A 13,443-nucleotide genomic window follows, 5' to 3' on the forward strand; every position below is an offset into this window, starting at 1 on the left:
CACATAATAAAAGCATTCAAGGGAACTTAAGTTTCAAATAAAAAAATCAAAGGGCAGCCCAACCGGCATGGCTCAGTGGTTGAGCATTGACCTATGAGTCAGGAGGTCACATTTGATTCCCAGTCAGGGTACCTGCCCGGGTTGCTGGCTCAATCCCCAATGGGGAGCATGCAGGAGGCAGCCAATCAATCATTCTCTCTCCTTATTGATGTTTCTGTCTCTCTCTCCCTCTCCCTTCCTCTCTGAAATTTAAAAAAAAAAAAATTGAAGAGGAGGGAAGTCAGATGGGACTGATTTTAGTTGCTTAGCTCTGAGTTCCCTGCTAGGCTAGGAAAAACGGGAAAGAGGATCAGTTATAGTTCTTGCTGCAGAAGGGAGCAAATCCAGCAGATCCTCAGAAGAGAGACATAGCATTTCCTGGTACTAAACTGTAAGAAAAGCCTCTCACCCAGAGCTTTGGAGAGGGACATGGGGCTCTTGATAACCAGCCCTAGGTTAGGTTTATGAAGGAGCAGTTTTCAGATGGCTGTACCTTCTAAACGGAGGGCACTGCGGGTTCAATTCAGACAGCAGTAGCTCAATGAAGGCCACTGTCTGGGGTGGGGGTAGAAGGCCCAAGGGGCATGCCCTGAACCACTGACACAGGGGCTCACTTTCAAGTCCGCTGGGGTTCCCTCCCCTACCAGAGCACCCAGGCCCGAGAGGGCAGGGAGCCAGTGGAAAGAAGGTAGGTTTGGGGGAGAGATGGTTGGAGCTGTGCCACTCAATAGCTGTGTGACCCTGGACAGAATACCTACTTTTCTGAGCCTTAGTCTCACATTTGTCCAAGAGGGATAACCATGTGTCCCCCTCAAGGTCTCTGTGGGGGTTGACACCGATGGAGGTCAGAATACAGTAAGTACACAGTGAATGGCAGTGTGTTTTATGGTCAGCAAGAGGCCAAGGGAGCCAAGTTCAAGGGGTCAGGGAAGGAGTTCATTCTCTGAGAGACCACACTTGGGTCCCAGGTAGGGCATGCTCAGAGGGGGGAGGGGAGGTCCCCACAGGCCGTGTCAGGGAGCTCATCCTGAAGGCCCTGCTTCTCAGATAAGGCAGGACAGATAGCAAGGATTGTCCTCTCTCCTCCTCTTCCTCCCCCTCCTGCTCCTCCTTCCCCTCCTCCTCCTCCTCCAGGGGCCCACAGGGGGCAAGGCCCTGGCCTGGTCACCATCCTGAAGAGGTCTAGTGGAACTCTGAGCCCAGGGCAGTCACCTGATCCAGGGGCTCACATTCAGGCCTGGCAGGAGCTCCCTCCACTGCCAGATCCCTTTCAGCTAGAAATTCAATAAGTCTCAGGAGGCCTTAGGCGTGGCCCCAGCTCACCAGATATCAGGGTGGGAAAGTCATAAAACCAGCACAAATGGGGCCCACCATTGGAGGTATCTGGGCCCAGCCACCAGAATGGGGACCCTCAGGAGCTGGCCTCTGGACAACACTAGGTCCTGAGGAGGCAGCATGGCCTGGTGATTAGGGGCTTGGGCTCTGGACTCACAAAGGATATGCAGGCTTATCTCCTAGCTCAATGCCTTGCTGTGTGACACTGGGCAAATGCCTTGCCCTCTCTGTGCCTTAGTTTCCTCCTTTACAAAATAGAGATAATAGGTTCTAGCCCTCAGGAACTACTATGAGGACTAAGCAAAATAATCCTTCTGACTCAATTCTCGGTCAGGGCTCCAGACATGGGGGACATATTGTTAGTGATAATTGGGGGGGCGGAGGGGGGATTAGAGGCAAGGTTCCAGCTTCCATGCAAAATTGGTCAGGAGTGGGGAGAATGGAGAGATGTATTCTGTCAGTGCCACACTCTCTGCCACCTGCAGGCTGCCAGGACTTCTGCCCTGGCCCAGCTAAGGGCCCAGGGAACAGAGTGGAGACTGACCCAAGACCAATTAGCCCAACCAGTTTTCCAAATGAAAAATGTACCTCCCTCTTGGGTACTGCCCTGATCCTGGCACCAGCACCTGCCGGTTGTTGTGGACTCTCTCACATGGATTGCTACACGCCCCACTTCTACCCGCAGTGGTGACTGGGGGCCCCCTGGATGGGCCCTACCGGCTCAAGCAGTTCCATTTCCACTGGGGCCAGATGCACAATGTGGGCTCAGAGCACATGGTGGACGGCAAGTCATTCCCCTGCGAGGTAAGGGCCCTCCTCAGTGGGAATCCCTTTGGGGAAGGAGTGGGGCACTGGATAGTCAGGGGTTTGGCAGGTGCCTGGTGTGGAGTTCTGGAGAGACTGAGGACGAGCACCCAGTGTCTGGGAGAAACGTCCTCCACCCACCCCCAGCCCAGGATCTTCTACCTGAACTCTGCCCACTGCTGCCCTGGTCTGTGTGTCCAGAAGGAATTTTCTGCAGGACAAATCCAGTCCCGCCACACCCTTGCTAATAAGCCTTCAAGGACTGTGTTTAGCATTCAAGGCCTTGCTGAGCCTCCTCCTCCCCTACACTGTCCCCACGCTGCACTGCAGGTGATGAAGCCCCAGCCCACACCTGGCTCTTTCACACCCATACCTCCAGGTATTCTTCCTGGAATACCTTTCCCCCAAGGTTCCGCCTGATTACCCCCTAATTATTCTTTGGACTCAGTGCAAGTGCCTCTTCCTCAGGGAGTGTCCCTGGATGGTCATTATCTATTTTATAGTTAGTTCATGGAGGGCAGGGCCTGAGCCAGATTCCTCTTTGGTTCCCTGGGGCTCAGGAAAGGGTTGGGCCCAGAGCAGGGCGGATGCTTTGTGTGCCCTTTGGGGGCTCCCCAGGGCCACATAGGATGCTAGCTAGGCCCGGGTGGTTGGGCAGCCTGTCCTTCCTTCAGAGGGGCCAGGAGTCTGATGGGAGTGAAGGAAGCCTTGCTCTGAGCTCCTGTGGCCCAGGGAGTGCTGAGCACTGGCCTGGCCTGTTGTTAACCCTATAGCTGCACCTGGTTCATTGGAACGCCAAGAAGTACAGCACCTTTGGGGAGGCGGCCTCAGCACCCGACGGCCTGGCTGTGGTCGGTGTCTTCTTGGAGGTGAGGGGGGTTTACCCAGGGCCAGGGGGTCATGAAAGGCCTGGAACTGCCCCTATTTTCAGAACCCAGTGGTACCGGGCTCACACTACCCTCTCCCTGACAGATCGGGGCTGAACACCCCTACATGAACCGTCTGACAGACGCACTCTACATGGTTCGGTTTAAGGTGAGACCAGGGGTCCATGCCTCTGACCCAGAGCAGCCTGGTGGGGGGAAGGGAAGAGGCTACATCACGGAGCAGACCCATCCACTCTTCCACTCTGGTAGTAAACCCTCGGTGAGATGAAGGGGGCAGGTCAGCGCCTGCAGCATCCTGCACCTGACTCCTCTTCACCAGGGTCAGGGGCCCCATGGAGTGCCCAGTGTGCCATCTCGGTGGGTATAGGATTGATAAGATACTTGTCACATTCGTTAACGGTTGTCCCGCGGGCAGCGCCACTAAGGGCCGCTGAAGGCAAGGGACAAGACATGTGGCCAAAGAGCTCCTGCAGCTTTTACATACGAGCAAATGGGTGGACAGGGCCTGGCTCCGGCTGGGAGATGGCATCGGGGATCACAGGCATTTGCCCACTATTTGCATCCATGAGCCAAGGAGAAGCCTAGATCCCCCCGACAGAAACAGGTAGAAGGGCTGCAGGTCTGGTCCTGGTGGGAGGTCTGTGCTGATTTCTGGGCTCCCTACCCTGTGCAGGGCACCACGGCCCAGTTCAGCTGCTTCCAGCCCAACTGCCTCCTGCCTGCCAGCCGGCACTACTGGACCTACCCCGGCTCCTTGACCACGCCCCCTCTGAGTGAGAGCGTCACCTGGATTGTGCTCCGAGAGCCCATCAGCATCTCTGAAAGGCAGGTCAGTCCTCCAGGTGGAGGGATGTGGCCTTCAGGGTCCACCTCAGCAGTGGGACTCTCCCAGCCAGCAACCCACAGCCTGTGGGCCCACCATGGAGACTCCCATCTTTTGCTAATAAACGTTTAGATTCTTAGGTGGGCGTTAGCTTGATGGATGGTCATTAGGACGTAGACACAGGCTGGGAGGGGAGATCCCTGGATCCTGAGATCTCGCCGACTGTGTTAGAATCTTAAATGTTACATTTGCTGGTAAGTGTTCACTAGATGGGATTGGAACTGGAAGTAGGTGAAGCAGGGTCAGTGGCCCTTGAGTGAATAAATAAATGAGACTGGGGTCCCAAAGAGAGAAGGAGTGGGGAGAATTGGGGACACACCCTAAGGGGAAGAGGAGGGAGGAGAGGCAGAGCTGGCTGGGCCAGGTATGCCAGATGTTGTGTCTGGGATCAGAGGGGATCACAGCACCCCATTCTGCCCTGAGTTTCTCTTTTGCCTTCTCAAGATGGAGAAGTTTCGGGGCCTGCATTTCACCTCAGTGGACGATGAGAGGATCCACATGGTGAACAACTTCCGGCCACCACAGCCGCTGATGGGCCGTTTGGTCAAGGCCTCCTTCCGGGCCTGAGCTGCCCGGCTGCCCAGCTGGCCACTAGGACACCATCTTCCCAAGGGCTTCCATGTCAGCAGACACCAAACCATCTAAGGCTCCCTGCCTGGGGGTGCTGTGGACCCCCCTCTTCAGCTGGCTTGCTCCTTGGCCACCCTCTAGGCTTCTTGATGGGATCCCCAAGTCAGGAGACACTCTTCAGCTGCCCCGGGCACAGGAAGGACAAGAGCTGAGCATGTTCCAAGCCTAGAGCTGCCTCTGTTCTCCAAGATCCAAAGGTCCCTGGGAACCTCCTCTGGTCTTCTTCCTACTGCCAGTGGCAGCAGCCCCACCCTGAGCTCACACTGTGATGGACGAGACCCAGCTCTCTGGGGCGGGCAGCTGACATTGCCAGAACGACTCAAGCAATAATTAGAGATGGGCATACCCTCTCGGCATTACCTCTTCTGCAGGCCTCCGCCATGCACGCACCTCACTGCCAGGCCATTAAAATAAAAAAATAAAAAAGCACCCAGCCTGCTGGAGGTGACGTGGCCTTCTCCCTCCAGCCACCTGCTGCCGGGGGCAGGCACTGGCTACAGCTTATGTAGTATCTCCCCTCGTCCCCACCCAGCCACCAAAGCCACCAACATGACAATCCATACATGCAATGATTAATAAATTCATTCATCCATGCAGCAAATACCCCTTGAGTGCCTGTGCTATGTCAAGATCTGTTCTAGGCATTGGGGAGGCGACAGTGGTGAGGGAAGCACAGTATGTTGGGAGGCACATGGGTACTTAGCAAGTAAGGGTTATACGGAGGGCAGGCAGGGGCTATGGGGGGCAGAGAAAAGGAGGAGCCTACCTCATCTGGTGAAAAAAATAAATGCCAAGGCAGAGAGAAGGGAATAATATGTTTGAAGCTGAGGGAAGAGCTGGTGTGCAAGCTCAAAGGTGAGAGAGCCCAGAGTGTTTGTGGGGCTGAAAGGACCGGTGGGGCTGGAGCCTGGGATTCTCCCAGGGCTACTGGGGAGGCATAAAGGGTCTGGGGTAGAGGAGGGGCAGAGCCAGATGTGAAAGGGGGAAAATCCCTGTGGAGTGTGGGTGGGTTCGCAGGAATGGCATCAGGGAGGAGGGGTGGCCAGTGGCCAGGAAAGAGGGGACAGGGTGGTGGAGAGGGGACAGGGTGGTGGAGGTGGGGAGCAGGGGGGATGGATGAGAGAGATTTAGAAGGTGGAGCTCATAAGACAGCATTTAGCTATCTGTGAGGGGGAGGGGAGTCTGGGGTGTGTCCCTGGATGGAGAGTGAGGCCTCCACATGGACCGAGAACCCTGGGGAGGAGCTGACCAGGGCGGACACACAGCATTTGCAGGCCCCTGGAGGGGAGAACGAAGAAGCAGTGGACGTTGAGGTCTGAGCTGAGGAGGGAGGTGGGGAGTGGGGGGCTGCTTTAGAGCATCTTAATTCAAGTGGTGGGTAAGAGAGGGCACTGGGTCCAAGGGAGGAAGAGAGGGATGGGCATGGTGGTGGCCACATGGAGGGAGGTGGTATAACAGGCCTGATGCTGCTGGTCCTGCCAGGGACTTTGGCCAGCCCCTCCCTGGGATGGCGGCACCACAGTCCTGGCACCACAGTGAGCTATTAGCAGCTAAGCTTTGGGGGAGTCAAAGTTATACATAGATTTTTGACTGCATAGGGGGCTGGCACCCCAATCCTGCATTGTCCAAGGGTCAGCTGTAGCTCCCATCCCATCCCGAGGCCATGGGAGTCACTGGAAGTCTAGAGCAGGCACCGAGGGCCTCCTGGGTTGGAAGCAGACAACTCTTTCTCTGAGGCTCAGAAAGAACTAGGCATCCCTTGGCCCAAATCCACCTTCCAACACAGGCAAATTCTGGCAGGTGCCGGCTGCCCCTCCTTGGCCCTGCGGTACGGACACATGCCTGGGCCCTGGCAGTTCCTGGCTTGGCAGCCTGTGAGTCTCATCTAAATCCCTCCAGCTGCAACCCAAATGTTTTGGTCTTCAGGGGCATGGGAAAGTGAGCAGGAGGCTCTTTATTCCCACTGAGCTACTCTCTTGGGGCAGGAATTGTGGGAAAGGCATGGGGACACAGGAGCCCAGGGTCAGCTGGGCTCCCCGGGGTCCCTCTGGTTTGCAGAAAGGGGCTCTTTCTCCCCCTCCGCCTGCTCTGAGTGGCAAGCCCTTGGTTGCTCTGGGCACTGTCCTGTCTCTCCAGTTCCCCAGGCCTCCTGAGTGTTCAAGAGTGTGGTTAGTGCTCTTCACTCGTCAGGAGAGCTTTATGTATCAAAACACAGCCCTGGCCTGTGTTTCTCAGTGATTAGAGCATCAGCCACGCACCGAAGGTTCCTGGGTTCAATTCCGGGTCAAGGGCACATACCTGGGGTTCGGGTTCCCGTCCCCTGGTGGTGTAGGTGAGGGAGGCAGCCAGTTGATGGGTCTCTCTCATATCAATGTTTCTCTCTCTCTCTCCCTCCATCCCTCTCTCCCTTCCACTCTCTTTGAAAAGTAATGCAAAATAACAACATTGGGTGGGGATTAACAAAACAAAACAAAAAGACCCCTATGCCTAATAACCCCCTGTCACAGAGCCTGAAATCCTGTCATTTGAGCTTTGGTGCTCAGTTACGACAAGGTTCCCTGATGAAATGCAAGTGCCCCCGGGAGGGGCACACACCTTATGGCAGAACGATTTTATCACCTCTTCAGTCGGCTATATGCCCTCTTCGCTTGGCCTCCGTTTCTCTATAACGGGTCTGTGGGAGGCCCGAGGGGCCGAAGGTCGGACTTGAAGTGGGAGAGAAAGCAGATTTCCCGGGAGCAGAGGCAGGCTGTGACCGTGCTGGGGGCAGACAGCTCTGGATCTCAGGATGTGGGTCACCTCAGATGTCTCCTAAAGTGAAAGGGCCCACGGTGCTGGACCCAAACTGACAGGGACAGATGACTGGCAGAGGCTCCTGACCCCCAGACCTTTGCCCATTGATGTGATAGGAGAATAACTGGGCCGATTTCCTACCAGCCCAATGAACGGGGGCTCAGAGCTAGATTTCACGGATTTACAGAAAATAAAGACCTTCCATGTGTTTCCGGAACCAAGTCGGTGAACTATGACCTACACACAGCAACGACGTCTATGCTTTGGGAGAAGCCAGTGCTGGGAAATGCTTTGTCTCCTAGGAGAGCGGGGTTCTAACGGTATCATTTCCGGCAGATGCAGGTGACTGAAAGTTTGGGGACAGCCAAACCTTTGAAGCCGTGGCCCCAGCGCTAAATCCAGGAGCCTGTGGTTTCTGGGCCAATAGAGGGGACCCGGAGGAGAGCTCCCCCACTGTGTGGGTTGCTAGGCACAAAGCTGCTCACAGAGGTCCTGTGACCCTGGGTTGGGTGGAGGGCTGAGCACCAACCAGGCCGCTTTAACTGGCACCAGCGGTGGCTCCAGAAACTCCTGGGGGCTAAGGTCAGGGCGGCAGCAACCAGCTCTACAGTCGTTGGGGGCACCTGCCTCCATCCAGCGCCCCCTGAAGTCAGAGGTCATGCTGAGGAAAGAAACGCAGGTGTCTGGCAGCAGCCAAGAGCTGACCTACCTCGGCCAATTCGCTGAGCCCTTGCTGTAAGCTAAGACCCCTGCCGATGGACCCTCAGCACCTCTGCACACAAGACCTGTCCATGTCAGGAAACGCCAGGCTCCGGCTCCTTCTGTTTCTGCCCCTCTTCACGCCGACACCCGGGAGAACTGAGGTTGCCAATGGCCACGGGAACAGAGAAAGGAACGGCCAACGTTTAGGTTCCACTATCAGACCCAGAGCCGCTCACCCCCAAACCTTCCTACTTTAGCATAATTTCAGACATATGGAAAAATGAAAAAATAGCACAGTGAATACCCTCAGACCGTTCACCCAGACTCCCTGTTTTATCACATTTGTTCTCTCTCTCTCCACCCGCTCTTTCTCTTTTCACATATATACATTTTTTGAACTGTTTGACAAAAAGTTTCAGCCGTGATACCTTTCGTTGTTGTTGCTAATCCTCACCTGAGGATATTCTTCCATTAATTTTTAGAGAGAGTGGAAGGGAGGGGGAGAAACAGAGACAAAAACATCAATGTGAGAGAGACCCGTCGCTTGGTTGCCTCCTGCAGGCGGCCCAACCAGGGTGGAGGGCTGAGCACCAACCAAGTCACAGGACCTCTGTGAGCAGCTTTGTGCCTAGCAACCCACACAGTGGGGGGTTGGGGGGGAGCTCTCCTCCGGGTCCCCTCTATTGGCCCAGAAACCACAGGCTCCTGGATTTAGCGCTGGGGCCACGGCTTCAATTCCTGCCCTGATGCGTAACTGAGGACAGTATTTAAAAATAATTGATTGAGCCTACAACCAAGGTACATGCCCTTGACCAGAATCGAACCCGAGACCCTTCAGTCCACCGGCCAAAGCTCTACCCACTGAACCAAACGGGCTAGGGGGCGTCCATGACACTTCTTTACCCCTAAATATTTCAGTGGTTTTTCCTAAAAACAAAAATATTCTCTTACATAAACAGTATAAGAATCAAAATCAGGAGATTAACATTGTTGCATTAATGTTATCTATCAACATCTCTTATTAAGATTTTGCCAATTACCCCTATAATGCCTTTTGTGGCCCAAATAAGTCGCAAGATCAGGCATTGCATTCAGTTGTCCAGTCCCTTTAGTCTCCTTTTCTCTGACCGTCCCTCAGTCTATCTTTGTCTCTCAGGACACGGACACGGTGGGAGAGTACAGGTTGGTCAGGTAGTAGAATGGCCCTCAGGTGGGTTTGTTAGGTGTTTCCTCATGAAGAGGCTCAGGTCATTAACTTGTTGTAGGAATATCACAACAGTGGCACGATGTTGATTTGTTTCATTACTGGTGATGTTAGCTTAGCTTTTTGGTTTTGGGGGTTTTTAAGTTAAAGCATAACATACTAGTATACACAAAAAAGTGCAGACACTCAGTGAACTTTCACAATCTGAACTTTCACACTTGTGCAGATCAGCAAAAGTACACCCTCAACCCTGCCACATCCTCGTAAGTTCCTGCCTCTCAAAAGTAGCCACCTTCCTGACTTCTAATAGTGTAATTTACATTCATCTGGTTTTGAACTTCAACTAAATGAAGTCATTCATTTCAGAAACCTCCTTAGTGTCTGGCTTTTTTGCTCATATTATGTTCGTGAGATTCTCAGAGCTGACTTTTTATAATAAATGCAATATCTCTCATTACAAGCCTTCAATGAAAGTTAAAGAAAATATGATTCATCTATACACATAATTTCAAAAAATGAATGTAATGCCTTAGTTGTAATATAAAGAACAGTCATGTATAATATACTAGAGGCCTGATGCACGAAATTCGTGCAAGGGGCTCAGCCCCTGCCACTGTGGTGGCTGCCTCTGCCTCAGCCCTCGCAGCCCCGGCTTCGTCTGGAAGGTCGTTGGAAGGACATCTGGTCTAATTAGCATATTACGCTTTTATTATATAGGATAATAAAATAGCCTTATGTATACAAATAGGTAATTTTAAATATTTTTTAAAACATGTTTTTATCGCCCTGACCGGTTTGGCTCAGTGGATAGAGCGTCGGCCTGCGGACTGAAGGGTCCCGGGTTCGATTCCAGTCAAGGGCATGTACCTTGGTTGTGGGCCCATCCCCAGTGGGGGGGGGGGGCCGGGTGCAGGAAGCAGCTGATCGATGTTTCTCTCTCATCAATGTTTCTAACTCTCTATCCCTCTCCCTTCCTCTCTGTAAAAAAAAAATTAATAAAGTATATTAAAAAAATGTTTTTTATCAATTTTAGAGATAGGAAGGGATAGAGAGAGAGAGGCATCGATCGGCTGCCTCCTGCACACCCCCTACCGGGAATCAAGCAGGCAACCTGAGCATGAGCCCTGACCGGGAATCACACCCATGACTTCTTTGTTCATGGGTCAATGCTCAACCACTGAGCAACACTGGCTGGGCCAAATAAAGTAATACATATGTCAGTATGTAAATGCTTGGGCACAAGGACACTAAAGATGTGAGGAGGTCTTCTGATGTCTGTACCCATGTACAGAAGCCCTATAACATGACAATTACAAACACATTCAGGCAGAGGAACATGAGTATTGGCTCTGAGGTAGGGCAGTCCTGGCCCAGCACTCCTGCTGTGACCTGGAGCAAGCATTTTCATCCATCTGATCCTCCATATCTCATCTGCAAAATAAGGATTAGAATGGTACCCACCTCTAAAGGTCATTCAGCCCATGGACTGTGTTCACTGGTGGGTCACCCCATAGGCACATGGAGCATGTTCTCGGGGCCACCAAAGGAAGGTGCTTTCAAGTAATTTGTTATTTAATATTTCGTTAAAATAAAAGCATAATGAGAGAAATCAGGACTGCATTTACCTTCTTTATAGTTACCTGTCAGTTTAATATAATTTTGTATTATTTTTATATTTACTTACATATGTGAGGGCCCGCTCCCTTTCTTCCACTCTCTCTACAAAAAATCAATGGGAAAATATCCTCAGATGAGGATTAACAAAAAAATGAATAAATAAAATTTTTAAAAATTTTAAAAAGTATTAGTCCACCTATTGTCCTCCCACCCGCCCCCACTGACAGTGTCAGTTCCTAGGGTTAAGCACTGTGGAGGGACACACACACACACACACACACACACACACACTCCCTCCACCAGCTCTGGGAAGTGAGATGCTCAGGTGCTTCCTGAAGTGTGTTTACGCCCCCTCGTGGCCATCTGTGAAGCTGTAGTTTGATCTCTGGTCCATCTTAGCCAGCGATCCACCAGCAGCAGGGGCCCAGCCTAGCTGTGCCGGAAAAAAACTTTGCCCAGCAGGTTATTTTTTTGAATATTTTTGCTATTGTTTGTGCTCCTGCTTTGCTGGCACAGTAAACTCTTGCTTCCTCTGCTGTCCAGGGCTCCAGCACTGGGCAGAGCAGGCAGCCGGTCAGTGCACTGAGCACCACTGTGCTACTTGGGAAAGCCCATTCATGGAGGGCGAGACAGTGGCCCCACTATCCCCCACAGGGATGGAGGACAGAGGAGGGCATTCCAGTCAGGGGCAAAGGCTGGCAGGTAGTTACATGGAACTGAAGGTTAGTGTGAAAAACACTGAATTAAATTTGACCCAGTCTCCAGCAGAGCCTGGGGGTGGGGGTGCCCTGATTACAGTGACGGGTCCCAGTTCTTCAGACAGAAATAGCTCCAGAGCCAAGAAAAGGAGGACAGCTCTGTCTCAACACTCCCACATACTTCCCCCTCCCCACCCCACCCCCCGCCCCCGTTATGTGGCCACTGCTCAGCTGGGGGGAGGGGTCTGCCTCCACAACACGTGGGAATGGCTGCCCCCATTCAGCAGATGGAGAAACAGAGGCTCTCAGTTCCGCTGAGGTCCCTCGCCCAAATCCAGTGCTGGGGTTCTCGTGTCTCACTCAAGACACAGCCTCTGAAACACCCACCTTACAAGGGTGCCCTGTGCCAGAAGAGGTGGTTGTCTTGGAAACACAGGTGTAAAAAAATGCTCAGGGGCTTGGCACTTTGTAAAATGAGCCCAAAGCCACAGTGCCACCCTGGTGGTCCTCAGCAATGAAGAAAAAACACCCAGTCCATGGATTCTCAGTATTGTGTTCAGGTGGAGGCTGGCTGATTAAAATATATTTGGTTTTCCATGGGTGTAATTCGAAATGCACTAGCCCTGCATTGCCCACTGGGAGACCAGGCTCAGAAAAGATGCATACATTGTTAGCACCTATGGAGATGAAGGCCCTATTTAAATTATAGTCTTCACTTAAAGATGGCTAAACAAAAACATAGGAGGTGAGAGAGTACCTGCCTTCCTTCCCTGGAGGAGTGCACAGGAGCTCTCTCTCTCTGGATTTGGAGAAGCCCAAACTGACTCCTCAGGCTATTAGAGGTGGATAAGAAGCTTCTAGTGCAGCGGTTCTCAATCTGTGGGTCGCGATCTCTTTGGCAGTCGAACGACCCTTTCACAGGGGTCGCCTAAGACCATCCTGCATATCAGAGATTTACATTACAATTCATAACAGTAACAACATTACAGTTATGAAGTAGCAACGAAAATAATTTTATGATTGGGTCACAACATGAGGAACTGTATTTAAAGGGCCAGAGGTTGAGAACCACTGTTCTAGTGTTAGGGGCAGAAATAGAATTTTGGATACCAGCTATAGTTACAAGAAATATTAATCATGCTCTGTTAACCGGGATTGTTTTGTTCTGAGTAAAGAAAGCACATTCTGACCTGGCAGGGAGTTGTACACCCCAGGACCTGGGAGTTGGCTTTGGAATGCAGCCCATTCCCATCCTATTTATCACGGAAAGATTAGCAACCTTGATGCCCAAACAATGGAGTCCTGCCTGCATTGCCTGTAACCTGGGTCATTGTACTCATTCTTATTCCTTTTGCCTACTTCCCCATGTAATCTTTGTCCTACCCAATATAAGCAGCTGGCTTATGGGTGGGGAGGCAGAGCAGGTTTTCGTAGATGGTCTGCTGCTCTCCCATACTGCGGGCATCATTGGAATAAATGTTCATATATGATTCAGCCCTGTCTCTGCTTAAATGGCTCAAATAGTGACAGGCAGCCCAGACCCATTGGTTGTCCAATTTCTCTAGGACAGTGGCTTGGCTATGAGTCCAGCCCTCTCAGCCACAAGCTTAAAGTGGGCTCATGGGGAACCTGGGGGAGTCAGTTCCGATCTACTAGAGCCAGTGATGGCGAACCTTTTGAGCTCAGCGTGTCAGCATTTTGAAAAACCCTAACTTAACTCTGGTGCCGTGTCACATATAGAAATTTTTTGATATTTGCAACCATAGTAAAACAAAGATTTATATTTTTGATATTTATTTTATATATTTAAATGCCATTTAACAAAGAAAAATCAACCAAAAAAAATGAGTT

At 51.9% G+C, this 13,443-nt stretch overlaps 1 protein-coding gene across 3 annotated transcripts in view; it reads left to right on the plus strand.

Annotated features, from left to right (window-relative positions):
• The window catches only part of CA7 (carbonic anhydrase VII), an 8,620-nt gene extending 3,441 nt beyond the window's left edge, over positions 1–5,179 (plus strand). For 2 of the 3 annotated variants that reach the window (XM_014547881.1, XM_014547882.1), the window contains exons 2-6: positions 1,860–2,178; positions 2,952–3,047; positions 3,151–3,213; positions 3,739–3,894; positions 4,393–5,179. In XM_014547881.1, the coding sequence (XP_014403367.1) occupies positions 1,957–2,178; positions 2,952–3,047; positions 3,151–3,213; positions 3,739–3,894; positions 4,393–4,515 (660 nt within the window). In that variant the 5' untranslated portion in view covers positions 1,860–1,956 and the 3' untranslated portion in view covers positions 4,516–5,179. The remainder of the gene's footprint in view (positions 1–1,859; positions 2,179–2,951; positions 3,048–3,150; positions 3,214–3,738; positions 3,895–4,392) is intronic. The other variant, XM_005876355.2, reaches the window with a different exon arrangement.
• The last annotated feature ends 8,264 nt before the right edge of the window (positions 5,180–13,443 follow it).

Source organism: Myotis brandtii, unplaced genomic scaffold, assembly GCF_000412655.1.
Source record: "Myotis brandtii unplaced genomic scaffold, ASM41265v1 scaffold486, whole genome shotgun sequence".
NCBI classification, from domain to species: Eukaryota; Metazoa; Chordata; class Mammalia; order Chiroptera; family Vespertilionidae; genus Myotis; species Myotis brandtii.